Source organism: the organism of the source record quoted next, assembly GCF_019968955.1.
Source record: "MAG: Porospora cf. gigantea A chromosome Unknown PgA_NODE_113_length_37961_cov_335.684, whole genome shotgun sequence".
Classification (NCBI taxonomy): domain Eukaryota; phylum Apicomplexa; class Conoidasida; order Eugregarinorida; family Porosporidae; genus Porospora; species Porospora cf. gigantea A.
Genome location: NW_027151300.1, coordinates 1 through 25,063, shown reverse-complemented (window position 1 = coordinate 25,063; position 25,063 = coordinate 1). Strand labels below are relative to the sequence as shown.

General features: G+C 54.3%; 17 protein-coding genes across 29 annotated transcripts; 9 read left to right on the top strand and 8 right to left on the bottom strand.

Annotated features, from left to right (window-relative positions):
- Positions 1-37: 37 nt before the first annotated feature.
- Positions 38-2,025, top strand: KVP18_000017 (uncharacterized protein; the record flags this gene model as incomplete). Of its 3 annotated transcripts, XM_067950386.1 has the most annotated exons (4): positions 38-299; positions 328-1,021; positions 1,050-1,623; positions 1,651-2,025. In XM_067950386.1, 4 exons carry the CDS (start codon positions 38-40, stop codon positions 2,023-2,025), a joined length of 1,905 nt encoding a protein of 634 aa, XP_067813663.1. The 3 variants fall into 3 exon arrangements, with proteins under 3 accessions (XP_067813663.1, XP_067813665.1, XP_067813664.1); XM_067950387.1 differs by lacking the exon at positions 38-299 and having other exon boundaries at positions 477-1,021; positions 1,050-2,025; XM_067950388.1 differs by lacking the exons at positions 328-1,021; positions 1,050-1,623; positions 1,651-2,025 and having other exon boundaries at positions 38-322.
- Positions 2,026-2,059: 34 nt separating this feature from the next.
- KVP18_000015 (uncharacterized protein) lies at positions 2,060-5,507 on the top strand (the record flags this gene model as incomplete). Of its 2 annotated transcripts, XM_067950118.1 has the most annotated exons (4): positions 2,060-2,184; positions 2,212-2,995; positions 3,023-3,294; positions 3,323-5,507. In XM_067950118.1, 4 exons carry the CDS (start codon positions 2,060-2,062, stop codon positions 5,505-5,507), a joined length of 3,366 nt encoding a protein of 1,121 aa, XP_067813661.1. The 2 variants fall into 2 exon arrangements, with proteins under 2 accessions (XP_067813661.1, XP_067813660.1); XM_067950117.1 differs by lacking the exon at positions 2,060-2,184 and having other exon boundaries at positions 2,366-3,294.
- Positions 5,508-5,904: 397 nt separating this feature from the next.
- Positions 5,905-6,318, bottom strand: KVP18_000008 (uncharacterized protein; the record flags this gene model as incomplete). Its single annotated transcript, XM_067957291.1, has 1 exon — positions 5,905-6,318. The coding sequence occupies one exon, from the start codon at positions 6,316-6,318 to the stop codon at positions 5,905-5,907; it is 414 nt and encodes a 137-aa protein (XP_067813646.1).
- Positions 6,319-6,349: 31 nt separating this feature from the next.
- KVP18_000024 (uncharacterized protein) lies at positions 6,350-6,754 on the bottom strand (the record flags this gene model as incomplete). The annotated part of the gene is made up of 1 exon (XM_067950923.1): positions 6,350-6,754. The coding sequence occupies one exon, from the start codon at positions 6,752-6,754 to the stop codon at positions 6,350-6,352; it is 405 nt and encodes a 134-aa protein (XP_067813675.1).
- Positions 6,755-6,804: 50 nt separating this feature from the next.
- Positions 6,805-11,206, bottom strand: KVP18_000004 (uncharacterized protein; the record flags this gene model as incomplete). Of its 3 annotated transcripts, XM_067953151.1 has the most annotated exons (2): positions 6,805-10,915; positions 10,944-11,206. In XM_067953151.1, 2 exons carry the CDS (start codon positions 11,204-11,206, stop codon positions 6,805-6,807), a joined length of 4,374 nt encoding a protein of 1,457 aa, XP_067813639.1. The 3 variants fall into 3 exon arrangements, with proteins under 3 accessions (XP_067813639.1, XP_067813640.1, XP_067813638.1); XM_067953152.1 differs by lacking the exon at positions 10,944-11,206 and having other exon boundaries at positions 6,805-10,833; XM_067953150.1 differs by lacking the exon at positions 6,805-10,915 and having other exon boundaries at positions 10,940-11,206.
- A 42-nt stretch (positions 11,207-11,248) lies between these two features.
- On the top strand, positions 11,249-11,924 carry KVP18_000023 (uncharacterized protein; the record flags this gene model as incomplete). 2 transcript variants are annotated; one of them, XM_067950836.1, is made up of 2 exons in its annotated part: positions 11,249-11,275; positions 11,304-11,924. In XM_067950836.1, the coding sequence occupies 2 exons, from the start codon at positions 11,249-11,251 to the stop codon at positions 11,922-11,924; spliced, it is 648 nt and encodes a 215-aa protein (XP_067813674.1). The 2 variants fall into 2 exon arrangements, with proteins under 2 accessions (XP_067813674.1, XP_067813673.1); XM_067950835.1 differs by lacking the exon at positions 11,249-11,275 and having other exon boundaries at positions 11,295-11,924.
- A 23-nt stretch (positions 11,925-11,947) lies between these two features.
- KVP18_000029 (uncharacterized protein) lies at positions 11,948-12,640 on the top strand (the record flags this gene model as incomplete). The annotated part of the gene is made up of 1 exon (XM_067951414.1): positions 11,948-12,640. The coding sequence occupies one exon, from the start codon at positions 11,948-11,950 to the stop codon at positions 12,638-12,640; it is 693 nt and encodes a 230-aa protein (XP_067813680.1).
- Positions 12,641-12,685: 45 nt separating this feature from the next.
- On the bottom strand, positions 12,686-13,480 carry KVP18_000025 (uncharacterized protein; the record flags this gene model as incomplete). Its single annotated transcript, XM_067951029.1, has 1 exon — positions 12,686-13,480. One exon carries the CDS (start codon positions 13,478-13,480, stop codon positions 12,686-12,688), a length of 795 nt encoding a protein of 264 aa, XP_067813676.1.
- A 67-nt stretch (positions 13,481-13,547) lies between these two features.
- On the top strand, positions 13,548-14,327 carry KVP18_000007 (uncharacterized protein; the record flags this gene model as incomplete). The annotated part of the gene is made up of 1 exon (XM_067956292.1): positions 13,548-14,327. The coding sequence occupies one exon, from the start codon at positions 13,548-13,550 to the stop codon at positions 14,325-14,327; it is 780 nt and encodes a 259-aa protein (XP_067813645.1).
- A 40-nt stretch (positions 14,328-14,367) lies between these two features.
- On the bottom strand, positions 14,368-14,727 carry KVP18_000020 (uncharacterized protein; the record flags this gene model as incomplete). The annotated part of the gene is made up of 1 exon (XM_067950589.1): positions 14,368-14,727. One exon carries the CDS (start codon positions 14,725-14,727, stop codon positions 14,368-14,370), a length of 360 nt encoding a protein of 119 aa, XP_067813668.1.
- Positions 14,728-14,793: 66 nt separating this feature from the next.
- KVP18_000021 (uncharacterized protein) lies at positions 14,794-15,741 on the bottom strand (the record flags this gene model as incomplete). 3 transcript variants are annotated; one of them, XM_067950683.1, is made up of 3 exons in its annotated part: positions 14,794-15,235; positions 15,265-15,615; positions 15,644-15,741. In XM_067950683.1, 3 exons carry the CDS (start codon positions 15,739-15,741, stop codon positions 14,794-14,796), a joined length of 891 nt encoding a protein of 296 aa, XP_067813669.1. The 3 variants fall into 3 exon arrangements, with proteins under 3 accessions (XP_067813669.1, XP_067813671.1, XP_067813670.1); XM_067950684.1 differs by lacking the exon at positions 14,794-15,235 and having other exon boundaries at positions 15,261-15,615; XM_067950685.1 differs by lacking the exons at positions 15,265-15,615; positions 15,644-15,741 and having other exon boundaries at positions 14,794-15,219.
- Positions 15,742-16,229: 488 nt separating this feature from the next.
- KVP18_000011 (uncharacterized protein) lies at positions 16,230-17,450 on the bottom strand (the record flags this gene model as incomplete). Of its 3 annotated transcripts, XM_067949785.1 has the most annotated exons (3): positions 16,230-16,882; positions 16,927-17,336; positions 17,365-17,450. In XM_067949785.1, the coding sequence occupies 3 exons, from the start codon at positions 17,448-17,450 to the stop codon at positions 16,230-16,232; spliced, it is 1,149 nt and encodes a 382-aa protein (XP_067813652.1). The 3 variants fall into 3 exon arrangements, with proteins under 3 accessions (XP_067813652.1, XP_067813653.1, XP_067813654.1); XM_067949786.1 differs by lacking the exons at positions 16,927-17,336; positions 17,365-17,450 and having other exon boundaries at positions 16,230-16,820; XM_067949787.1 differs by lacking the exon at positions 17,365-17,450 and having other exon boundaries at positions 16,838-17,293.
- A 98-nt stretch (positions 17,451-17,548) lies between these two features.
- Positions 17,549-17,959, top strand: KVP18_000027 (uncharacterized protein; the record flags this gene model as incomplete). The annotated part of the gene is made up of 1 exon (XM_067951233.1): positions 17,549-17,959. The coding sequence occupies one exon, from the start codon at positions 17,549-17,551 to the stop codon at positions 17,957-17,959; it is 411 nt and encodes a 136-aa protein (XP_067813678.1).
- Positions 17,960-18,298: 339 nt separating this feature from the next.
- Positions 18,299-20,198, bottom strand: KVP18_000005 (uncharacterized protein; the record flags this gene model as incomplete). 3 transcript variants are annotated; one of them, XM_067954157.1, is made up of 6 exons in its annotated part: positions 18,299-18,463; positions 18,550-19,099; positions 19,129-19,564; positions 19,604-19,730; positions 19,770-20,108; positions 20,136-20,198. In XM_067954157.1, 6 exons carry the CDS (start codon positions 20,196-20,198, stop codon positions 18,299-18,301), a joined length of 1,680 nt encoding a protein of 559 aa, XP_067813641.1. The 3 variants fall into 3 exon arrangements, with proteins under 3 accessions (XP_067813641.1, XP_067813642.1, XP_067813643.1); XM_067954158.1 differs by lacking the exons at positions 18,299-18,463; positions 19,604-19,730; positions 19,770-20,108; positions 20,136-20,198 and having other exon boundaries at positions 19,050-19,505; XM_067954159.1 differs by lacking the exons at positions 18,299-18,463; positions 18,550-19,099; positions 19,129-19,564 and having other exon boundaries at positions 19,584-20,198.
- Positions 20,199-20,264: 66 nt separating this feature from the next.
- KVP18_000012 (uncharacterized protein) lies at positions 20,265-21,248 on the top strand (the record flags this gene model as incomplete). The annotated part of the gene is made up of 1 exon (XM_067949878.1): positions 20,265-21,248. One exon carries the CDS (start codon positions 20,265-20,267, stop codon positions 21,246-21,248), a length of 984 nt encoding a protein of 327 aa, XP_067813655.1.
- A 39-nt stretch (positions 21,249-21,287) lies between these two features.
- Positions 21,288-23,261, top strand: KVP18_000028 (uncharacterized protein; the record flags this gene model as incomplete). Its single annotated transcript, XM_067951349.1, has 1 exon — positions 21,288-23,261. The coding sequence occupies one exon, from the start codon at positions 21,288-21,290 to the stop codon at positions 23,259-23,261; it is 1,974 nt and encodes a 657-aa protein (XP_067813679.1).
- A 216-nt stretch (positions 23,262-23,477) lies between these two features.
- KVP18_000014 (uncharacterized protein) lies at positions 23,478-24,983 on the top strand (the record flags this gene model as incomplete). The annotated part of the gene is made up of 1 exon (XM_067949974.1): positions 23,478-24,983. The coding sequence occupies one exon, from the start codon at positions 23,478-23,480 to the stop codon at positions 24,981-24,983; it is 1,506 nt and encodes a 501-aa protein (XP_067813659.1).
- Positions 24,984-25,063: the final 80 nt, after the last annotated feature.

The following is a 25,063-nucleotide window of genomic DNA, read 5'->3' as shown; positions in this document are numbered from 1 at the left end:
GATCTAAAGCACGTTATAGGTAAGCTTGAACCAGGAGATGCAACCAGGTCTTGCTTGGCGCGAAAAGTACCAGAACCTGCCCATCTCCTCGCGCCGGAATGACTCTTGGGGCATGGCTTCCAGCAAACGCCATATCGCCTTTCTGTGGGAATCTAACAGCGGGGGCGCCCTTGGCATTCTGCGCCGGTCCCAGCTAGGGAGGTCTACTAGTCCCATCCGTCTCAGTGCTCAAGTTGGCGCTTTGAACGATATTTTATTCAACCCTCTGAACGAGCAGCAGCTGGCTACGACGGGAGATGGTGGGTTGCAAGCCTCGAATTGACGCAGACGGATCCGTGAAGATTTGGAGTCTTGGCGATCAAGATGCCGTGACAGCCCAGTTCGAGCGCAAGACGCATAAAAAAAGCGTCGCATTCGCATGGCATCCAACAGCACTAGGAATATGCGCTTCTGGTGGAAGTGAAGGACGTGTGGTAATGTGGGACCTGGAGGCAGAAGAGGCCGTAGCCACTGTATGGGAAAGCAAAGAGCGCGAATACCCTCAATCGGTCGACTTTAACTACGCCGGAGACATGATTGTGGTCGCTACGAGGGAGAGACGGCTGGCGCTGGTGGATCCGAGGGCCCTCGGAACGGTTACCACAGCAAAGGCACACGTGGGACCCAAGGGCATGCGTGTATGTTGGACGGAAGGTCTGGCTGGGAAGGAAAAGTCCTTAACTACAGTCGGTTTCGACCGTAAGGCGCAGAGAGAATTGAAGTTCTGGGACGCGCGGATGCTGAGCGACTGCGTATTTAGCCACCCACTGCATAGTGGTACTCGCCTGCCAATGTGCGTGTGGGACGATGCTGTTGGGGTTTTGGTGGCGTCAGGCCGTGGAGAAAACGTCGCCAAGTTCTTCGGAATGGGCGCAGACTCTTTTACATCGGTGATGAAGGACTACCGAGCTCCGACTCCCCACCACTCATTTTGTTTCTTGCCAAAGCACAGCGTTAACGTCTCCAAGAACGAGGTTTTAAGGTGAGTACGCAATGTGTGTTCCATGCAGACTATTCCGTCACGATGCTAAGGGCACAATTCAACCAGTCAGTTTTGCCCCTGTCGGACGTACAGATCGCGTGCCCATACCCGAGCTGTACAGGCATGGCGCCAATGTACCAGCCGCCGCGCAGACGTCCTCGGCTTGGCGCGCAGGCGAAGATGCACTCCCATTACGAAAAGACATCTTTCGCGACGCCACAGGCATCCCAGTCGTCATAGCGCTCGGAGAGTCACCCGCTTCCACCAAGGATCCAACGGATACGGCCACTGGGTCCGCAGCCAGCAGCCCTCGAACGCAAACCCAAGAGCCCGACCACTCCACGATTCCGTCTCTACATGAGCTGTTGAACGAGAAGCCTCCTCAATGTAGCAGGGCCCAAAGCCGAGTTCCGGAGTTGGATTTTGCCAAGGTACGCGACAGGGCACTCCAAAGGTCCAAGGGGGCTCCAGTATTTACAGTGGACGGGCTGACTCCCCATGAGCTGGGGCAGGTGTCAGTGGGTTCTGCGTCGCTGGACTGGTCGTACTCCCAAGAGAGGTATGTTGCACGTCTAAGGAGCTCACAGTCCACGCCTCCACCAGTGAGTTATTGTAGCAATACTGAACAGACTCCTCCTGCAATGAAGGCCAAGATTCGTGTCAGCTCGCCGACGACCGACACAACTGAAGCCATCCCTGCTCCAGTTGGAGGACCCAATGATGACAAAGATACCGAATTTCATGCAGCCGCGGAAACCACACTGCCAGAAGGTTCGCTGACTGGCGTTGCTGAGATGAAGTCGGCTGTCTCGGAGACCGCGGAGTCGCTGAAACGTCAGATTGAGTCACTTAACTCCAGCATTCAAGGTGCAAAGCTGTCTGCTGGGGCCTTGATGGACTACATTGACAAGTGTGAGGGTGACCTCGACGCTCTCATAGACCAGAAGACTAGAATTGACAAGCTGCTCGCGGCCTTCGCAGTGACCCCCTTGTCTCCAGTTTAATAGTAGCCAACTTCGATTGCATAAAGGCAAATTGATGGAGCGGCGCTCCCAAAGTTCGTTGACAGTGGGAGCAGCATTGGTCACGTGTCTGCTCCCTGGCTCTAAGTGGATCGTGCTGGCACACTTCCTAGCTCCCGCTGCTGGCGGTTTCATTGGCAAGTGAGTCAGTTGGCGATTGCTCTTCAGGTATGAGTGGCTGCGGATTGCCTCCTCCATAGGAGCTGCAGCGATCTGCGCGTCACTAGTCTGGTTCACGACCGAACTTGGCTTTCTGGGGACGCTCCTCCTCGCTGTCGTCGTTGATCAGCATGCTGCGTCGTCCTTCACCCATTGGGACGCAATGCTATGCGTCTACCTAGCGTCGTGTTGGTCTCGTTTGGCTGAACGGACCTGCCTCGGAGGCGCAGCGCTCGTACTGCTGCAAGCCTGTTCGCTCTTCGGATTTCTGGCGGTTTGTCCGGCTTCCAGAGCACTTGGCCGGGCCAAAGCCTTGAAGATCCTTGTGATTGTCGCTACGTACACCATAATAGCCATGACCTACACCTTCGATTCGTCTCCGGTCGTGCTTTTCTGCAAGGCATGCCTCCAACCCAAGATTGCGTGTTTGCTGTTGGGTTGGTCAGGCCTCGTTGCTGGAGGTGTGTTGATGGGCATCGTACTTTCGCCTCGAATGGGCATCAATTGCGTGAGGAAACTCCTGCACCTTGTTGCTGCTATCGGCATGACTCCCGTGGGAGTCGAGCATCTGGAGGTCGCTATGCTCGGCCTCGCAGTTCTTTCATTTTTGGCAGTGTTTTGGGAGTGCATCCGACAGGAGAGCGGTCCTTTCGCAGAGCGAGCCCAACAAGTCATTGAATGCTTTGCGGATAAACGAGATCGCGGAATGGTCGTGGTTACATCCCATTTTGGACTCCTAGCATCTTTTCTGCTTCCTTGGGCGTTTAAGTTGGGAAAGAACCCAATCAGCAATGTGGGGAATTGGGTCGAGACTACTCAGACTGTGGCTTTCACCTGTTTAGCGGATTCAGCAGCATCGATCATGGGGAAGCTTTCTATCGAGTTTTTCCCGCATTCTCTGGGTAAATCGTGGGCCAATGGAAAAACGTCAGGAGGATCCTTAGCCTTTGTGATCACAGGCTTTCTAGCGTCGTTGCCCACGCACAGTCCATTGGTGTCTATGGCAATGTCAGTAACCACTGCAGCATTCGAGGCTACCACATCCGAGATCGACAATTGCCTGCTGCCGCTAGTCGCGTCAGCGGTTGAAACGTTTATTGAGCATTTTCATGTCTACTAGAATCGTCATCAAGAACCTGCCACACTACGCAGACGACAAGCTAGTGCGGCAGTTCGTTGGGGCAGTTGCCAGACCTGAAGACATAACTGACGTGACGGTGCCTCGCACTGCGAAGGGGAAGTCCCGGCAGTTTTGCTTTGTGGGTCTCAAGACCGCTGTCGTGGCAGAGGACTGCATAAAGGCACTTCGCAAAACTTTCTTTGACACGAGACGTGTCTTTGTCGAGGCCGCTCGGGAGCAGGGGGATTCGGACTTGGCTCGTCCGTGGTCGTCTCACACCATGGGATCGTCACGACATAAGGCTCTTCACCCAGAACTGTATCAAACAGAGGTTGAGAAACATGCTTTCCCTGAGGTCCAGAAGCTGAAGGATATCTTCGCCAAGCCAGCCGCGAGGGTAAAGCACAAAGCATGGAGCAACGAGGACGACCTGCTCATTCCCGAGCACACGAAGAACCGAATGCAGGAGGTGGAGTATGCTGACAGTGAGGATTCAGGCGATGATCTGTTGCAAAGCGTCCCCTCTGGAAAGACCAGTGTCGAGTCGGTTGAAAACAATGATGAATCGCAGGATGTCGCGACCTCCTACGACCCTAAACGTGTACTCGTTCGCAACCTACCCTTTTCTTGCTCAGGGGAGGACGTCCAGACTTGGGCTGCCCAGAGCGGAGAGGTGGTCGAGGTAAAACTTCTGTTCAACCGACTGACTCGCGCGCCGCAGGGCGCCGCGTTCGTGGTATTTGCGTTCGAGAGCCACGCGGCAGCGTTCGTGTCTGTAGCCGACCTGAGCACGTTCCAAGGGCGGCGAGTTCACGTCCACTTCGCGGAGCCAGAGCGAAAGCATGAAGTATTTGTTGAACAGGTCGGATCCAGTTTCAAGAAGGCCAAGCAAGTCAAGGAACACGTGCTGGCTCAAAAGGAATCAACTTGGAATCTTCTGTACGTCTCCGCCAATGCTGCCGTGGACGCTATGGCAACGGAGTTAGGCGTGGAGAAGGAGGAGATTCTGGATCTGCAGAGCGGTGATTCCTTGGCTGCTCGTGTAGCTCTCGCCGAGGCGTCCGTTATAAAACGCGTGAAGAAATGGTTGTTGGAACATAATATCGACCACGACGCCTTTATGAGTCGAGGCCGAAAGGTCGAATCGGCCGCTTTATGCGCTTTGGATCGAGCAGACGATACACTGATCGTGAAGCACCTGCCTTCGGACACTGACGCATCCGCTCTAAGAAGTATGTTTGTGGCTCTCGGTCCTTTACTGAAGTTTGCGGTGGCTCCAACGAAGACGGTTGCCCTTGTTCAGTATGCCGACTCCGCCAACGCTGCCAAAGCGCTGAAGAGGTGCGCATTCCGCAAACTTCCTGGAACGAATGCACCACTATTTTTGGAAATGGCCCCAGCAAACATTTTTACTCAGCGGACAGAGCCAGAGGTGCCAGAAACAGCGGACGCGCGGGCCAACACGCCTGAAACACATGCACCAACGGAGGAGTCTGAGTCCGAGGAAACGCCCGACGCTCAGGCAGTGTTCGTGAAGAACGTGAACTTTGCAACTACAGAGGCGTCAGTTCGAACATTGTTCCGCAAGGCACACGGTTTCCTTCACTTTAAGTTGTCAACCAGAAAGAAGGACGGTGCGAGAGTGTCCTTAGGTTTCGGTTTCGCGACTTTTGAGAACGCCGCTGCAGCTGAGAGCTGTATCAAGAGGTTTCAGGGTCAGTGCCTGGACGGAAAAACTCTAGAGCTGTCACTTTCCCATCACAGCGGCGGCAAGAAGCAGCCAGGGCCTCGCCAGGATGTCGAATCGCGACGAGTGCTGAAAAGCGCAGTGGACAAGAAATTGGTGGTGAAGAACTTGCCGTTCGAAGCTACGAAAAAGGACCTTTACCGTCTTTACGGATCCGTAGCGCAGCTCGCTGGCGTTCGGATTCCCAAGAAACCCGATGGAACGAGCCGAGGCTTTGCGTTTCTGGACTTCCAGTCCAAAACGGATGCCTGGCGGGCTATCGAAGATCTGGAGGACGTTCACCTTCTGGGTCGAAGACTAGTTTTGCAGGCGCCAACACATGACGACCTTACCAACGTAGAAGAAGCCTTGGTTCGAACGAAGAAGCGTCTGCACTCTGGAGCGGCAACTGGTCAATTGAAAAAGTTCAAGAACGTTCTGGAAGCTGAATCTACGTAAACGTACAACCGAATCTAATCGACAAATTCAAATAATGCGTGTTGGCACCAGATATCAGCATAGCTCTGCTGCGGAAACCCTGTCACTGGTCATGAGCTCGTCTGTGAAGCCCTTACGGTCGGAGAGAACCCCACTGCGATCTGCTCCCAGCACACTTGATATTCCACTGCTTACGGAAAGCTCACTTTCCGAAGAAGAACCTCCCAGCAGCCCCCCCTTCCGAACAGACGGCATCCGCCCCTTCGTCTGCCACTCAGGCACCACGTGGCGCCGTCAGCCTACTAAAAAAATATACTGCAGTGTGGGTTCTGGATACTTAGGTTGCGGCGCGCTCGTCTTGATATGCGTCGTTCTGCTCATTTGGTTCTGGATTCGGACACACAACAAAACATGACTGTTACGCTAGCAGGGAGTCAATGAGCTTGCCATAAGTCATCGACCCGGAGCCATCAGGGTCGCAGATTCGGACCATGTCAGCGATGTCGGTTCCAATGAAAAGGTTACCGATGGAGTCAGCGACGAACTCAAACTCCTTTGTGGATATCGTTCCGTTCCGGTCGTGGTCAAAAAGTCCAAAGGCCTTCTCGAGTTCTGTCTTCGGGTCCCTTCCGTCGAAGAGCTCTTTTCCCCAGGTCAGGAAAACGTCCTTCTTGACTTTCATGACATCGCCGCATTTGGCGTCCAGGTCCTTTTCTCTCACAAACAGCCCTGTTGACATCAGAGCAGGCGCGACATCCTGCACCAGCAGCAACCCGTCGCCGTCCTTGTCAAACAAGGCAAAGGCACTTTCGAGACGTTGATCAGTGTCCATAATGAGTAATACTTACTATTTTACACCCACACTAGAGTAAATCTATCAATACTTGGTACTTCATTTTCCCCTCACCGTTGGGGTCTGCAAGCTTCACGATGTCCTGAATATCAGTGCCAACGAAGCGGCTTCCAAGCGAATCAGCGACGAATTCGAATTCTTTGCTGAGTATCGTGCCATTGTTGTCTCTGTCGAACAGCTTGAAAGCGGTTAACAACTCAGCTTTGGGATCTCGTCCTTTGAAAAAGGTGTCCCCCATCTTCATAAATTGATCCTTGCTCACCCTCGATGCGGGATCCGGTACGGCTGCTTCCATTTCGGGTTCCTTCACGTAGAGACCACACGACATCAACGCTGGCGCCACGTCAGCTCCCACGAGCAGACCGTCTCCGTCTCTGTCAAATAGTGCGAAGGCGGCGGCAAGGCTATGCTCCATTGGAATACTATTTCGTGCCAAGAACTCCCACATGTGTGGGGTGTATGATATCACAAGCTTGTTGGCAAAAGCACACCAGTGTCTTGAGAAGCGCCTTGGCTTTCTGACAGGCTGGACCTGCGTGGTTTTCGCATCTTTGGGGGGGAATTCTCCGGCGTCGCATCCGCACTTTGAATCGCTGACAGCTGTGCCCTAGGCACTGTGAAGGGTATTGGCACGTTACCGAAGTGTTGCAGAGCCGGCGTGAACGTCGCAGGTCTGGACCTTGCCGTAAGCAGTGGGGGCAACAGCAGCGTGTTGGGCGTGGCGCATGGATCCAAAGGAGCTGGGTGGTCCAGCTCGACGTCTTCGCAGTGCTTCCCCTCTGGCATCTTCGCATACATATGGCGTAGCTGCTTGGCCAGCACCAGATCGTTGACGAGGAGTTCCTCGAGACTCGAGCTCGACCGATAGTCATACAGCAGCCCAGCGAGGCAAGTCATCATGTCCTTCAGGAAGGGACTCTGGTTCTTCTCCATGTGTCGTTTGAGGGAGATGAGAGTCGGAATGACTTGGGCGGCGAGGTTCCGCTTCATCAGACCTTCTTCGTACTCTCGTTTCTCCTCGTCATCAACCTGCATCTCACCCCGGCTTGAAAATGTTAACTTCAACTGGCGGCAGCCCAGCATGCGCAGAACATCCGAGAGGGCAGATCCTTCTCCCGTCTTGGTGTTCTTGGGCAGTGCCAACTGGGGCTCCTCGTGGCTTTCGTCGATGGTGTCCACGAACGGAGCCAGGAACTGATGCACCAGCTTTCGCGAGACCTCCAACCGGTCTCGGTCGGTAGACAAAGAGAGCACGAATCGATAAATCTTTTGCCTCGCGTACGAATCCTTCACGAACACGAAATGTCTGCTGGATTCGGCTGACTTGCCATTCGGCATGAATTCAATGCTCCGGAAATTAGGGTGAATGAACCACCCGTTTAGGTGGCACACCGAGGAGACGAGATTCTGCTGGACAAAGCATGGGTTTTTCAGCAGAACAATATCTCGGAAGATTGCCTCCGCCAAGAGTGAAACGCCGAGGTTAGGGTCTGCGAGGCATGAAAGGAACCTATGCTGGGTTGGACCCTTGCATTTCAGGTAGTCATTAGCTACCAGTCCAGCCACCAATGACAGTGCGTGCTTCCTCAGCAGAGGGGACTCCGCCAGTCGCGGGGAGAAGCACTGTGTCATGTGAGGAACGTATTTGTCCACCAGAGCAGTATAGTGCACGTGCAGATCGGTCAGCACCACTAAGCAATTGGACCTGACGGCCAGCTCGGGCTCCTTGTCAGTAGAATGGGCAGCCAGGATGTCCACACATTTTCGGGCTGCAGATTCGTGTCGTACCGCCATCATTCCAAGACTGGTCACTGCGACTGCACGCACGCATGGAGGTACAGGGCACTTGGCATTGTACGCATCCGTGATGAGAGCGAGATAGGCGTTGGTCACGGGTCGGTTCAGCGAGGCGCCGGATTGAAAAATGATGGACGCATACGTGGCGAGGACAGCGCATACCCTCTCAGGACACTCAGACGAGCTAGTGGATCCATTAATCCGAGACTTGCACGAAGCCAGAATCCCAGTATCCCAGGGAGATGCATCTGCGGTCTTTGTAAGCAGGGTCAGGCCGTGTATCAACCCCAAAGGCGCCGCCATTTCGGATAATTTCTCCTTCCATAGCGTCACAGCAGACTTTTCTGGGGCCAGGCGACTCTCGCCGAGGACGAAGGTTAACGCCTGCACGATTTTATTGGCCACGTTGTAAACGATGTCTACCGGTTGTACTGACTCCTCCGCATCCGGAATCATATTCAGAACCGCGTCCAGAAGTTGCGTCAGCGCATTCAGTACGGTCTTGCCCTGCTTGCACTTGAAGGTCGCCTGCGGAGTCCGGCTAAGCGCGACGACCATTTCGCTGAGCACCACAACAGGCGATAGGCTCCAGCGCTGCGGGTGTGAGGCACTCATCAACACACACGTGCTGCACAAGGCCGAGAGGTAGCCCGTGGGCAGGTCGTCCATCGACTGATTAACGAACCACACACCAAAGGCCTGTCGCAGATAGACGAATCTGATGCTGCTGCTGCCCCTGAAGACGTCGTCTGCCATGCAGCCCTGAAGAGGGGCGAGAGTTTGGCGGCTTTCGATTTCCGCATACACCCGGGCAAGCATGTCGAAGACCAAGAATGACAGCACGAGGTCGCACGCCTTCTCTCTGACAGCAACTTCCACGTCGCTAGTGGCGGGAAGGACAGTGTCACACCACATCTCCAAACTGGCCGAGTCTAGCCGCTTTTGCAACATAGAGTGGACAGTTGTCAGAGCTCGGTGGCGCACTTGCTGACTCGGGTCCAGTGCCAGATCGACCACCGTTGATCTGATGTCGGAGGTGATTTGGCACACGCCAGACACCCAAAGCGGTTTGAAGGGTCTGTAGAGCATCTCGGAAGACTGGTCACACAATATTACACAAGACCAGTAGGCATCCAGCGCGGAGAGGGCACTTTTCCGTACAATGGGTCTCTCGTCATGCCCCCTGCAGATGATCATGCTGACTACGTCCAGCAGCGTGGGAGCCTCGTCCTCTGTGAGCGCCAGAAAGAGCTCATACAGCGAATGATTGGCCACAGTCCACATGAGGCTGCCTACCTGCTCCATCACGCGGGAACGAATAGTTGGCTGTGAGTCCAGGCTGCGAACCAGAACGTGCTGCAGCAGCACCAGCTGGCACGCGGCGAAGTCTGCCAGGTCCTGATTCTCGGCGAACAGGGACCCCGCCTGGCGACGATCTGAAATGTAGGTCACCAGCTCAGCATGGCCCTGGGTTAACAGGAACGGAGAAAGTTCCAAAGACAGCAGCACATCTCGTTGCTTGTTCGATCGTATCATCCCCAGGCAAAATAATAGCAACCGCGTTCGAAGCGTCGGAGCTCTTGAGCACAGGGCCTCGGCGCGCACCACAAAGGCGCACGTCGTTTCGGCAAGCCTTTCCCTCCACTCCTTCCGTTCAGGAACCGTGACCAAAGCCGTTGTCAGCACCGCCAGCACCGGATCCTGGAAGGTATGGGCGAGATCCGGACCTCGACGTTTTGCGTTGGAGGCTTTCTCGTTTTCGTCGTCGTCATCCGAGCATATCACCTCCGTTTTCTGTTTAAGCGGCGACTTCGCCTTAGCGTAGTAAGACCCCTGAACGGTGACCAGTCCAGTGTTCAGCAGGAACGGATAGGCCTCCATCACCGTCTCGAGCATGCTGAAACATTCCAGCTGGGCGCGTACGAGATCCTTGGGTAGTGCGTTCATGGAGGTCCCTGTCTTCTTACCGCCTAGTGCGAAGGCGGGTACGAGTAACTTTAGTACAAAGGACAACGCTCCCGATAGCATGTTCATCTTGGGCAATCCCGTGGAGAACGATACCAAAACCTCTTCAGACTCTTCCGGGTCGGGTCCTTTGTGGGGGTGGACGCCGCAGCAAGAACCCACGTTTAACAGGGCGTCGGTCAGATACCCAATGGCTGCCGTCCTACACTCCTGTGCGTGGCCTCTCGCATCGGCCTTCTCCGGAGCGGAAGTGGACTTCTTGGCTGTCTGTGGCAACGTATTCGCGTTGAAAACAGCACATAGCCGATCGAGAACCAGAAGGAATGTCTCCAACGTGAATGTGCTGGTGAGAACCGCGAACGCGTCCCAGTGCTTCACCCAGCCGCCGACAGCCTTCAACACCCGCATGGCGAACATGCGTTTCTGCGCTGCCAGGTCGCCCTGATCAGGTGTTTCGTCCAGCTGTCGACGCAGCGGCGTGCTCCTAATGGGTGTTGCAGGCTGAGAGATCAACTTGCTGGTGTCCAGAAACCGCCGGTGCAGGTGTAGTAGGATATTTGTATTGTTCAGCAACAGCTGCACTATGAATGGCTTCACAGAGAACTCGTTTTCCTCCGCACAGGGCAAGCTGACCAAGGCCAAATAAAGTTCAGTTGCCGACAATCCGCAGTCGTAACGCTCTTTGGCGTTGTAGTCGGAAAGAAGCAAATGCTGCGGAACTCTAACCTCCATGAGCACAAGGCAGAGGACGATAAAAAGAAGAAGGTGCTTGAGTGGGCTAAGTTTAGAGTCTCCCTCAGGATCCAAGCGGACGCTGCGTGCGGGTCCCCCGTCAGACTCACCACTGGACGTACTCTACGAAGAATGACGTCTCCTCAGTGGCGTAGCTGGCAGAGCGCTCCTGAATATAATCATTGAGGTCGTCAAGATAGTCAGACCAATGCTTGAAATTGACCTCGAAGTTCCGCGAAACCACATCGAAGAAAAACGCCACCAGAGGATCCGCGTTGCCCATTTGCTCACTCTCCAGCAGCAAATTGTACAGCTCCGGTGGGAAGCAGTCCAGCGGCAGCGACTGAAGTATGCGGGACAGGTCACTGACCATTGAGATTTCAATTAAAAATTCACGTGCAAAACCGAGAATACCATGAGCGTCTTCCAGGGGGCTGAAGCGGTGAGTTCCCTGAGGGCCGATGATGCAGAAGGTGTACCCAGGCGACTGGAACGGCCGCAAAGTGCTGTGCAAGGAACGCGTCGTGAAGAACTACCGGCACCCCGACCTGGACCGACAACTGACCCAGCATCGCATGCTTCAGGAAGTGCGGAATGCGAGGCGGCTGAGGACGGCAGGTGTCGACTCCCCCTTTGTGTATTTCGCCGACTTCACAAAGCGAGTAGTCTTTTATGAGTTCATCGAGGGAGCGACAGTGCAACAGTATTTGGAAAGCTGTACAGACGACCAGGCTCAGACAACGTTTAGGGCGATAGGAGTCATGCTCGCCAGGATGCATGGCAAGAATCTCATTCATGGCGACCTGACCACAGCCAATCTAATGGTTCGAGCAGATGAGAACGGTTTCAAGCCTTCTGAGGTGTGCGTCATCGATTTGGGCCTGTCCTACACCAGCACCAGCACTGAGGACAAGGCGGTCGATTTGTTTGTGTTGAAGAAAGCGTTCCTCAGCGCTCACGGCATCGCACACTCCCACTTGCTGGGTCATGCCTTGTTAGGGTACCGGAAGCACTCGGAAGAGGCCGCCAACGTTCTAAGTCGACTGGAAGTTGTGGAGTTGCGTGGCAGGAAGCGTTCGATGGTTGGCTGATGCTAATTGAGTGTTTATGCTTCATGATTGACGATTCCAGGTCACCCGTGCAGGGAAAGCATCGTCGCATTGCAACTGCAGGCGTCATTGTGGATCGACCTTGGAGGGAGCCCGGAGCCCACCAAAGGACACGGACGAGGGAGGACGATCCTGGCCGCCGTCTTGAACGTGAGCAGCGCCGAGCGGATCGTGAACGTCGCCTGGAGGAACATGAGCGTCGACGCTACGAACGACAGCAGAGACGCGAGATGAAACGAGAGGAGAAGGGGCACTCCAGGCCTTCTAGAACTCAATCATTACCTGGAAGATCTGACGACGACGACGAGTCTCGGAGGTTGCCGGTGCCCCCGATTTACACCCCAGGACTCGAGTCTAGTCCGCGGAACGCAAAACTAAGCACCGTTCAGAAGTGTATTGTTGACAGAATGGAGCAGAAGAAGGTCGCCGCGGCTCAAGCCCTGGCCATGGCAAAGGAAAAGAAGACAGTATCCAAAGGGCTGTCCAAACCACCTAGGCCGCCCCCGAGACCTGAAGCCACAGATTTGAATGTACCAAGCAGACAGGAAAGCGCCAAGCCTCCACGGCCTCCAAGACATCCAAGTAAAGCCGCTCTGGTCCGGGTACCTACGCAAGTGCCACTAGGGTACTCCAAGCCCCCTCTACAAGATGTAAAGAGTAACCAACGACGCCCGAGCCTCTGGAGGGTGTCTGAGTGAAGTGCTGCAATATATTTCCAATGTGCATGTGCATTACAACTACAGTTAGAGACACGATTGCAGTTCACGGTCGACGGGTCCTGTTTTCTTCAAAACCCGAACGCATGCCAGAAAGCTGTTCATATTCGAAGGATCTGGAAACATCAGCAGCTGTGTACGCATTACCTGTCCGTATTCCTTGTCGGGTAGAACAATTCTGGTTTCGATACTCACGCCTTTGGAGTCGTTGTGTCTTTTTTGCGACAGCTGTCGGACTGGCCTTCCGCAGAACCTGTGTGGAGAAAACAAAGCGCCCCACTCCTCAATAGTGTCGTCAGTCACCGAGCAGTGACCCCTCCAGCGGCCGCAATCAGGGTCGTCGTCGATGGCTTCGCCACCTTTGAGATCGGTACGCATTGTACGCACACCAAGTGGCGTATAGAGGAGGCAGATGAGCACTAGAGTCGTGTAGTCGAGGTACACCTGGATTTGCAGCCTGAGGCGATTCATAACGGCACGTTTGGCGATGTTGACTCCTAGATGAGCATAAATGTCGTTCAGCGAGTCGGAGCGCTCCAGCACAGTCTCCCAGCGCCCACACAGAGACTCCGCCAGAACTATACGTTCCAGAAGAGTGTTGCGGATGCGTGGCAGGACGCACAGCGGAGTAGTTATTTCGAACCGCTCATGCTCTAGGAGACCGCAGGTGCATCGATCGTCGGCAGTCTGTGGCGTGCGGGGAAGCGAGCTAGGCGACTGCGCAGTGTACCACACAGTTTCTACGTCGGTGTCGGAGGAGCTCTCGCTGGCAGCACGTCGGCGACGGAACGCCTTGTGATCACGGCTAAAATGACACCCCATGCTAGATGTCAATACTGAGTTTTGGTGGCGTCATGTGACGTCATCATGATGAATTCCATACTTTATAATGCAGTGTATCGCCATCACTCATCCATCGGGTGCCTCATGCACTATCGACACGTATGGCGCCACAATTGTGAGCTGGAAAATCGCCGATGGAACGGAGATGCTATACAAATCGCCGCTATCAGAGGAGGGCCAGCCCATCCGTGGGGGCATTCCAGTGTGCTTCCCACAGTTCGGTACCGCAGGAGACTTTCCAGTCAAGCATGGAGTGGCGCGGAGGTCCACCCACTGGAGTTCATCAGTGCGGCAGTCTGCAGCGGAGTTCACGCTGGTCTTAGAGGGCGAAGACTTTCCCGAACAGCCCACTCTGACATATACGGTGGAGCTGGACGCCAATCGGTTGACGTTAACCTTGGACGTAATGGGCCCCATAGTGTTTAACGGGGCTCTGCACACCTACTTCAGGGCTCCTAACGGGATTGAGAACGTTTCTGTGTCTGGGCTTGGAGGAGCGCCAGCGACTGATCTGGGAGGCGCGGTGGTGTTGCCAGAGGCTCTGAAGTTTGAGGGTCCTAGAGACACAATCGTGCTCGACGCGCCGCATTCGCTTTCTTTGAATACTGGCGCCCGTATCATCGATTTTGGGCTGGAGGAAGGCTGGACCGACGTGGTCCTCTGGAACGTTGGCGGCGACTTGCTAAAGGACATGCCAAAGGGGGACTGGAGGGGCTACTTCTGCGCGGAGGCGGCATTGGCTGCACGTGAGCACCGAGTGGCGCTGGGGCGAGGGGAGACGTGGAGGGGAGTGCACTCTCTGGAAGTGAGAATGATGTCACCTTAATAGTGTACATTTGGTTTAAAGTTTGAAGAAGGTTGAGAAACTAGTCTGTCTTCTTGTTGCCAGCCTTGACGTCGGCGCTATCCAGGCGGGTCTCCGCTTGCTCCGTTTCTTTTGTCTTAGCGTACGTATCAGCCTCCTCGGTGTAAGCTGTGTAGGCGAAGTACCCCATCAGTGCCTGGCAACTTGCCAAAGCCACTACAGCACTGATGACGTTGCGCGTCTGCAGCTGCAAGTTAAAGTGTCTGAGAACGTCGTTCGTGGTGAAGTAGAGGCCAATGGGGATTACAATCATGGCTACGAAGTAGAGGGCGAATTGCTTGAGCACGGGTCGATTCTCCTTTAGCTCGAGGAAGTCCGTCCACGTGTACTGAGCCAGCGTCTTTGTTGAGGTCTGCGTCATTCAATTCTGGAGTTTGCAAAAAAAACAGCACATGGTTTCCTACCAAGTCAACCACTTTACAAAAACTCAGGCCTTTTGCTTCTCTTTACTCAGCATCGGTTTTGAAATCATGGGCTGCTTTTTTCGGGCGACTTTTGGAAAGGAGAAGAACTGCACGTCGGTGGCCATTCGCGGCTCCAATATATCCGCGTTACTGAGGCTGGCTGCCCGAGGCGAACGCCCCTGCTCTCCAGGCGTGTTCGTTGGAACACGCCGGATCGCTTGGTTGACGAACTGCTTCGTAGGTTTGCCCTTCTCCTGCAACTCCTTCAGTTCGTTCTGCCGCTCGAGTAGCCAGGAAGTGATGCTCTCGATATCGGACAAGGACGGGTATGGGTGCCTAGCCACCCGGTCAACCATGCTCGCCATGTCGCGCATCTCCTCCTTCTGCTTATCTGTCAGAAGGTATGAAGGGATGGGAACTTGCACGTATCGGGGAATGAAAATGTTCATCTGCTGGGTCTGGTATCTGCGTGACAGCCGCCAGTAACCACCTACTCAGCTCCTACACCGCGCAGGATAAACTTGTAGGGTTGAACGGTCTCATAGGCCTCCGGTTCAAACCTGGAGACGTCGTTCATTACAGGAACGTCTTTCTCAACCCTAACCTCCACATCAACGTGTTGGTCCACAGGGACATCCACCACCTTCTCAACGATCTCAATCTGTTCGATTTCTACGACCTCCTCCACAGGTTTTTCAACGATCTCAATCTTTGGGACCTCAACAATCTTCTCTTCAATCACCGGGATGACCTTGTGTACGATGCGCTCTACCTTCTCGATTACAGGTATCGGGACTATCTTCTCCTTCTTGACAATTCTCTCGACGATTTTCTCAACGATTTCCCTGCGTCAGCATTCCGCCAGCTACTAACTTGCCGCCTCCGTAGGTTGTAATCTCATTGTACGCCCGGCCATCACGATCGACGCCTCGACTGTATCGATTTGAATGATCCTGGCGTCTCCGGGGCATGTTCGAATTCGTCTATTAAAGCACGGTCAGTCGCAGTCACGTGACAGTTTTCCATGTATGGGATTTACAGTAGTGGGCAATCAGCATCTCACACAACAGCCCCACGTTTGCCTACGTTCTGCGAAGGCCTGTTTATCACGTCAGGCTGTCTGGGGTTTGTCCTCCTGGGGTTTTGTTCTGCGAGCACTCTGCTGGAATGGTTCCCTCCCCTCCCCTTCAAAACAAGCCAGACCGCCACGTGGGATACTGGGAAGGATACCAAACAGGTCACAACGGGCGTTCCGAAGGCGTCAAGGCTGGACATGCCTGCTCACTGCCTGTTGTTGCCTCGCGCTAGCGGGGTGCTTGGTAATTCGTGTCGTGTCACGGAAGCGACGGGATGTTTGGAGACCTGTGGTGTTTTCGTCTCATCGAGACGAAGGAGTAGAGATGGAGCAGGCGGACTTCGTAGAGTCGTGGCCCGAGACGAAGTGATGTGCAAAGGCACGTTAAATTGTGGGAGTCACGAGAGGAATGATCAGTCCGGTGTCATCAACTGCTTCGACTTCGAAATTCGCGGTCTCATCGTATGTCTGTACGAACTCCATAATCTGTGTCAACGCCTCAGGGGCCACTTCTCGGGCTCCATACTCATTGTCTGTGTGGTCGCAGTCCACCCACTGCGGCGGAGTAATTCGCAATAGTGATTCTCGTGCGGCCAAGACGATTCCTGCCTGCCTCCCTGCGATCTCGCGCATCTTGACATCTTGTAAGGAGACTTCACATGCGTCCAGACCCTTCCGAAGTGCCTCTCTCAAAATGCAAGGCCAGTGGGCATTCGCCTCGCATGTAAACACATGTTGCAACCACTCAGCCATCGCGTTTCCGCGTGCAAGCTGTCGTACCTTGGTCAGCAGAAAATAAGGGCACTTAGAAGGTAAACGCGAAACCTCCTCACGACAGTGCTGCGACGCGAAACGTAGAAGCGAGCTATAGCGCGTCTGCCACTCCTCGACCAGGTTGTCAATTTCTACTTGAAACCGATAGACATGACGCGATTCTACGTCCAACGCCGTCCGTAAGAAGTGAATTCGAAGCATTGTTAATTCCAAACACATCACTTTTTCTGGGTCTCCCGCTGCCGTAGGACGTAGCCCGCTTCCTGAAATATAGCATCGTCAGCCCATTGTGGTCGAAGGCGTACACTTTCGTGACGGAGAAAGTCGACTTCTTCTTCCACGTCAGATCGGGACTTGAGCAGAGAAGACCACTGCTTTTCGCTTATCAATTGATTCTGCAGCATGAAGTATTTCGGTTGAAGATCCGCATAGAGCATCCGAAATCGAGGCATGCTAGCAATGGCGCGTTCCAGCAGGGCTCGGCAGAGCATATGGTGGGGTTCTGTTGGCAGCTTGCGAAGCCACGATCTCTCTGGTTCCAGCTCAAGCGGCTCCTCGTAAGAATCCGGAAGATCGGTTATGGTGCGCTTCATCTGTTCCAAGATCTTGCACTTTAAAGTGTTGTACAATTCGGCTTCCGGTAGCTTCTGGAACCGGGAATGACCGTACTTCATCTCCGCCTCCAACAGAAAGTCCTCATTCACCTTAGTGCGTTTGCTGCGTTAGGGGTCCAGGCGGCGCCTACTGCTCGCGGCTAAAAAGGTAGTAAGCCTGTGACAACGCGACAGTGCTACACACGACGAGAAGAGTCCATTGCCAGAACGAGTCCATTCAGGAAAAAAGTAGGTATTTTGGGGGCGCTCTTAGTTCTTTCTGTGCGGTGCAGCTGTGGGGTCGTCAGGCCGTCGTGTCAAAGAATAATACATAAAATGCTCTGTTGTCTGGCACTAGTCAACTTGTGCGTAGGAGTTGTCTACCCAGTGACCAAGACCGTGGAGTTTGTTCGAGGCTCAGACCGTGACGCCGTCGGAGCGGGGAAGCAGTGGGCAGTCTACTGGGCACTCTTCCTTTTCATGTCAACTTTCGAGAGGTGTTTAAGTTCTGCCATCTCACAATCGGCGCTATACGGCGCCCTAAAGGCACTGGTCCTCTCATGGATGGTGCATCCCAACTATCAAGGGGCTGGGTACTTGTGGAACGAGCACCTAGAACTCCCCTACGACCAGGTCTCCCAATCTTTCAAGCAGTACTACTCCCGCCTCGTGGGGTTCATTGTGAAGGCCGCGGATGTGAAGGATGGGGTCTCCGACGGAAATGTAGTGGCTGAGACTGATAAATAAGCTGCCTATGATGTCAAGCTGTGAGGCTTGTGATGCTTTTGTCGCAGCAAATTTGCGATGAGTATCTTCGAAACGGCGATCTCCTGCAAATCCTACTGGATGAACACAACAAACGGATTACAGTTCAGCAAAATTCAACTGGATGAACACAACAAACGGATTACAGTTCAGCAAAATTCACTGAATGAACACAACAAACGGATTACAGTTCAGCAAAATTCACAAGACTTCCTGCAGTTTATGGCCATCCAATCGTGGTACATGGACGAGGGACGGCAGTAGCGTCGGGCGGTGCTGTAAAACCAGCAGCCAACACTAAGATCCGTGCACTCCGCTGTCCTAGATGTTGTCGCAGTAGATGTTGTTGCAGTCGTAGCAATATTGAAAGTAAATGCAGTCCGAGCAGTCGAGGGGGTTGTATGGTTGGCTGGAGCAGTTGACCTTTTGCGGTTCGTGGATGTTGCAGTAGAAGTGGTCGAAGTACGGTTCGTAGACGTTGAAGTACTGTTACAGAATCCGCAACTCCGCTTGCACTTGAGCCTCATGAAGGCATGGTATTCCGATTCTGGGAGACAGTAGTCCTGAAAGACTAGGACGGCGCAGTCATCTGCTTCATCTTGGCAGATCTCGAGGGGGGGAGCGGATTCACAAAAATGACATGTGCGCTGGCAAACGTCCTTCATATAGGAGAAGTAGTCGCTGCCTTCCTTGCAATAGCCCAACTCAAACCAGTAGGAGCACGACTCTTCAAAATCCTCGCACCTCGGCGCTATGTAAGGTACAGTAGTTCCATCAGGATGCCTCGATAGGTAGGCTCGTTCTACAGCGGCACCTGCAAAACAGTCAAACGTAAAGGAGTTACGTCCCTTACCACAGTCAAGTGTGCCCTCTGTGGAGACTTTCCCCTTCAAGGCTTCGACGGGCCGCACGCTCTCCAACAGGAGCGCTCGTGCTCCGGCAGCTGTCAGATCTGGGTTGGCAGCGAATACCAAGGCCAAACACCCAGCCACGTGCGGGGACGCCATAGAGGTGCCGGACGCATACCCCCACCCCTTAGCGGTACAGCTGTAGATGGTTTGGCCAGGGGCAGCTAGCTGCACACGCTTCGCGCTCCAACAGGACTTCGAATACAACTGACCGCTGTGTGACTTGCGACAGAGGGATCATACCTCTCGCTCAGCGCCGCGACCGTGATTTGATTCGGGTGCACTATGCCTTGAGGTTCCATCGGGAAGAAGTCCAAGTCCTTTGCTTCGTTCCCGGCGCTGGTAACGAACAACATATCTCGAGTCTCCAACGTTTCAAAAAGGTTGTTGTATGACTCTGAGCAGCAGGACTTCGCGCCCATGGAGTAGTTGAGCACTCGGACGCCAAGCTTATGCGCGTACTCGGCGCACTTCAGCGTATCGCGGCCGTACTTGGTTCGGCAGTGAATGAGTTCTGCCTCGGGCGCAACTCCAGCTATTCCTTTTCCATTTAGGCGGGCACCAACAATGCCAGTCACATGGGATCCATGGGTACCAGCGCTGAAAACGTCTCCATTCATCTCAAGTGGGTAAATTCCGTGAAGATCGTCGACGTATCCGTTGGAGTCGTCATCGAGACCTGCAACGTGTGAACCCTGCTACTCTGCGCAGCGCTTACTGGGTTGGCCCGACATCTCTGATAGATTGCTCCAAACGCCACCCTTCAAGTCCACGTGCTCCGAATTTACCCCCACGTCTAGAATCATCACCCGAACGCCTCGTCCCTTGGTGTACTTCCAGGCATGCTGGAGGAGACGTAAAACGCATGAGCGGCCAGAGCTTACCTCTACTTTGATGTCTTGCAGATTCCACGTCTCAAACTCTGACTTGGACTTCGTCAACCTTAGGAGGGGGCGCTCCTCGTCGATAGGCTCAGGCTCCTGGGGTTGATCAACCTCCAGAAAAGTCAAGTGGCTGCACACCGCCTGCAACTGCAGAGCTATTGTGTCTGTGCTGACAGTTTCGTCCAGCTTGAGAAACCCCAGATGCTCTTGGTTCATGAACTCCAACTGCCCTGTGACTTGTTGCAAAGCCGTTCGGGTAGCATGGTCGGCCCTCTTTTCGTAGCCAAAGGTGAGACGGCCGGAGGCCTCCCGAGCAAGTCGGATCAAGGATGCAAAGCCCTGTGTGGTACCTGGCCCTGAGCTCACATCCACTGAATACTTTTGACATACAGAAGCCACTACTACTTGAACCAGGAAGTGTCTCCACATAAAAACGAAAGTAGTATTGAATTTCTCTATCTCAGGTAGAGTGGGGATTGTTTTCAGCAATTTCCGATGAATTTCCTGTCGAACATCATCGAAGCGAAGAAGAAGGAGCTCGAGGCAGTAGCTCCCGCTGGAAGCACGTGGGTGAGAAGGGGCGATCTGCTGGATCGAGCTCGAGAGGAGTACGAGGATCGACAACAGTTGCTGGAAGAGAAGAGTCAGCTCAAAGAAGCGTGTCGGCTCCAGGAGTTCTCCACGTTCCTGTCCACTGGAAAGCGTTCCCGCGAGGAGGCCCAACGAAGCGAAATCGAGTCACGGGTGAGAAGGATTGACCCAAAGAAGCTGCCGATGTCCGAGGACGCCGTAAGGAAGGGGCTACGGAGATTGGGTGAGCCCTGCAAACTATTCGGCGAGACGAATCTGCAGACCTATGCACGGCTAACCGCCTCGACGGTTGAAAGGGCCGAATCGGAGTTGCTGAAACGCCCCCGTTTCGACGGAACCCCAGATGCGGACTACACAGAGCCGACGGACGAACGCGTTATTCGTGTCCTGAGCTGGACGGACCGAATGGCAGCTGTTTGGGAGAATCGCCTCGCTGAATCGAAGACGGACACGACTATTTCCATCTTGGAGTATGAAAGACGAGAAAAGATCCTCGACGTAGCCCGAAAGAATCTGCGGCCCATGCGAAAACGTCTGTCGGAAGGCTCCCTTGACGTCGACATCCTCGAGGCACTCAACGCCATCGTAGTGTCGTGCGAGGCTAAACGCTTTCGAAGAGCCAACGACATATACATCAGCATCTCCATCGGCAACGCTGCCTGGCCTATGGGAGTCACAATGGTAGGCATTCACGAGAGGGCTGGTCAAGAGAAAATCGCGCGGAGTGAGATAGCGCACATTCTGGATGACGAAAGCACTCGAAAGTATCTGCAGTGCATAAAACGGCTGATGTCCTTGTCAGAGGAAATCGCAACCGAGGAGGGCTGGACACCCGACGTCGAGGCGGGAATAGATGAGGAAGAGAAAATCCAGGAGAAGATCATTTGAGTGCAAAGCAACAAGGGCTTATTTTATGGCTGATTTAGCATGGAGGCACTTTCGAGATTCTGTGCCAATACCGGCCAATGTTTGGAGTTGGAGGTGGAGGAGGAACGGAAGGAGCTAGACAAGTTGAAGGAGGAGTTTGAGCTCCCAATACTGCAGGAGTGTGGTATAGCGATGCGCAAGCTTCTCGTCGAGAAGGTCTCTACAGGAATTGGCGGCAGGCCGCTGGTCAGTTTTCACAAGCCGCCTCTAAACCAACTTCCCGCCTCCCAAATTTCACGCGGTGACGTCGTGGGTATCTTCGAAGGACCCGACGTGAAGGGTACACCGATCCAGCGTGGTGTAGTGCACTTCAAGTCGCGCTCGTTGCTGGTATTCGCCCCTGATGTGTCGGAGGATCCGATAGTGGAGTCTTCTGTGAAGGCCTTCAACGTCGTGTTGATGTCGAACGATGCTACGTACAGACGCCTCCGAGAGTGCTTAAAACGGTTGGAGCAGCCGCTGCCCTCCGTTCAGTCCGCCTTGAAATTCGCCTTTGAAGAGACCCCCTCACCACCTGTAACTCACGTTGTGGAAGAGTTGCAATCTACGTTGTTGAACGACTCCCAGCTGGCATCCATCAACCACGCCATCCGAACAGGCCCCATTGCCTGCATCCACGGACCTCCGGGCACCGGGAAGACAACTGCGCTGGCGCATCTGATAGTACATCAGGTGCGACAGGGGCGGCGTCTCCTAGTCAGCGCCCCGAGCAACGTTGCTGTGGACACTCTTTTGGAGAGAGTGGGGCTCCTGGGGCTTACTTCTATGGTGAGGTTCGGGCATCCCAGTCGAGTGAGGCCGGAAACGCTTAAGTTCGCCCTGGATTCGGTGCTCCTGAAAACCGACGCTGCTCAGCTGGCGGCGGATGTGAGGTCCGAGCTGGCAGCTGCACTGGCGAAGAGGAAGAAGGTGCGTTCAAAGCAGGATAGAGCGGAGCTGCGCGCGGTAATCTCTGAGTTGCGCAAGGAACTCAGGTCTCGCGAGAAGGGCGTATTGAGAGCTCTGCTAGAAACGGTCGACGTAGTGTTCTGCACTTGTGTCGGCGCAGGGGACCCACATCTAGTTCGGTTCGCCGAGGAGAGGCCTTTCGACCTGGTCATCGTCGACGAAGCGGCACAGGCGCTAGAGGTCGCCTGCTGGGTGCCCATGATGCTGGGAAAGCGGACCATTCTAGCCGGCGACCATCATCAGCTAGCCCCCACAGTGAAGTCCAAAAAGGCTGGGAAGCAGGGGTTGGGAGTTACCCTGTTCCATCGAATACTTGTAAAGAACCCTCACGGGTCCGAAGTCAGCAGAATGCTGTCAGTGCAGTACCGCATGCACAGAGTTATCAATGACTGGGCCTCCGACCAGTTTTACGGCGGGGAATTGCACCCAGACAACTCAGTTGCGGACAGAACTCTTTCGGGTCCGGACCGGCCGTTCGTCTGGATCGATACCCTTGGACTTATGGCGGAAGACGACACTCCTGTGGACCCCAGCAGTCCGCTACAGCAGTTGTCGAAGTCGAATGAAGGAGAGGCACGTGCTGTGGTGGGCTACATCACACACGAGCTGGCTGCCGTGGACCCCAGAAACATCTGCGTCATCACGCCGTACAATGCCCAGGTCGCCCTAATCCGGGACCTTCTGGGCGAACGGGTCATCCGTGTCGCGAGTGTAGACTCGTTCCAGGGGCAAGAGGCAGATGTCATCATTATATCGCTCGTGAGGTCGAATTGCGACACCGAGGTGGGGTTCCTTGGTGACGCCAGAAGGCTCAACGTGGCGGTGACGAGGGCGAAGTTGAGGGTGGTGCTCATTGGTGACTACTTGACACTGTCCTCTGACCCAATTCTAGATTCCATCTACTGTCACGCTGAGGCTTACGGTACTGTGCGGTGCATCATGGACGTTCCAGGTGTTGGAGAGGGTTCGACTGTCAACCACAAGGACCCATCCAAGGCGAAACAATCCCGACGCAAGAGGAAGTGACGTTGTTTTCTGTCTCCAGTTTCGATAAGATTTGGCATTGACGCATGAAATCTATATTCAATACGATGAGGCGTCACTTGCAGATAGGAATTGTTCTCAGTATGTCGATTCTAGCCGAAGTCACTGATGGCTTTTCGACGTTTGGGTGCTGTACTCGCAACTTAGAGCGTTACTGTGGGGCAAGATCACACGAAGAATCTACTAAAGTCTCATTTTATGACATCCGACCTGGAAGCCTTCAAGCGCCATATGAGCGATGTTCTGGACCTGCAGAGCATCGCTGGAGCGCTGGAGTGGGATGCGCACGTTATGATGCCCAAGGAGTCCACGAAGGCGCGTGGTCAGCAACTCGCTACCTTGAAGACGGTAATCAATGAGACTCAGGTATCCGAGAAGGCCCGTGAACTACTGAAGGCGCTGGAACGCGAGGTTGACTCTCTGGACGAGTGGCAGAGAGCCAACGTGCGTCTGTGTCGTAAGCGGTTTGATCTGGAATCGACCAAAACTCTGGAGTGGATAGAGGAAACCGAACAGCTGAAAACCTCCATGATGGCTGCATGGGAGGAAGCCCGGGCTGAGGACGACGCCTCCACGTTTCTTCCGCTTCTGGGAAGAATGATAGAGCTGCAGAAGCAGCTGGCGTGTCTCAACAACTGCGGTGAAGACCCATACTCCTTTTGCATCGACGAATACGAAGTAGGGATGACCAAGACCCGAATCGACTCCATTTTTGCGGCAATCAAACCAGAACTAGTTAGCATGGTGTCTCGTCTGCGCACACTCCCAGCCTTGGAGTTTCCCGCAGTTCTACTTGAGGGGCCATTCGAGGTTGAAGGTCAGATCGCCCTCAACAAGGAGGTGGCAGCGCAGCTCGGCTTCGACTTCTCGAGAGGCCGACTGGACGTCAGCACGCACCCCTTCACCATGGGAATCCACCCCTCAGACGTTCGCATCACCAGCCGCTACAACACTGCTGACTTCATCAGCGGTTTGAGCGGCACTGTCCACGAAACCGGACACGCGATCTACGAGCTCCAGCGAAACATGGAGCATGACCGTGAGATGGTCAATGAGCCCCTCTCGATGGCAATGCACGAGAGCCAGTCCCTCTTCTTCGAACGAATGATCGCTCTCAGCCTGCCGTTCTGGAGGTGGGTTGCGCCGTTAGTTCATAAACACCTGCCGATCACCAAGGAGGTCACTGCAGAGCAGATGTGGCGCTGTGCGAACCGAGTGGACTTCTCCAATTTCATCAGAGTGAATGCAGACGAACTGACGTATCCTCTGCATATCATGCTGCGATTTGAATTGGAGAACTCGATGCTTCATGGCCTTGCATCCGAAAAGATCGAAGGCGAGTGGAACCGGCTAATGGAGGAGCTGCTCTCTCTGAAGGTCCCCAAGGCGTCACTAGGGTACCTGCAGGATGTCCACTGGGCCTTGGGATCGTTCGGCTACTTCCCCAGCTACACCCTCGGCGCCATGTTCGCGGCCCAGTGGCATGTGCAGCTGTCGAAGTCGTTGAACATCGACGCACTCGTTGAGCAGGGCGACTTCGCCCCCATCAGAAAAGGTCTGCGAGAGCTCGTACACCAGTGGGGGTCCTTTGACAAGTCCGCAGACGCATTGAGCTCACGCGTCAGTGGTGCTCCACTGCGGCCCGAGGTCTTCTTGTCCTACCTGAAGAAGAAGTACTCGCAGCTGTTCGAGACTGAGTTGTAGTGACACTTAGTTTGACACTTAGTTAATGAATGAAACCATCACTGCACTACGCATCGTGAAGGCTTAGTCTCAAGCAGCGA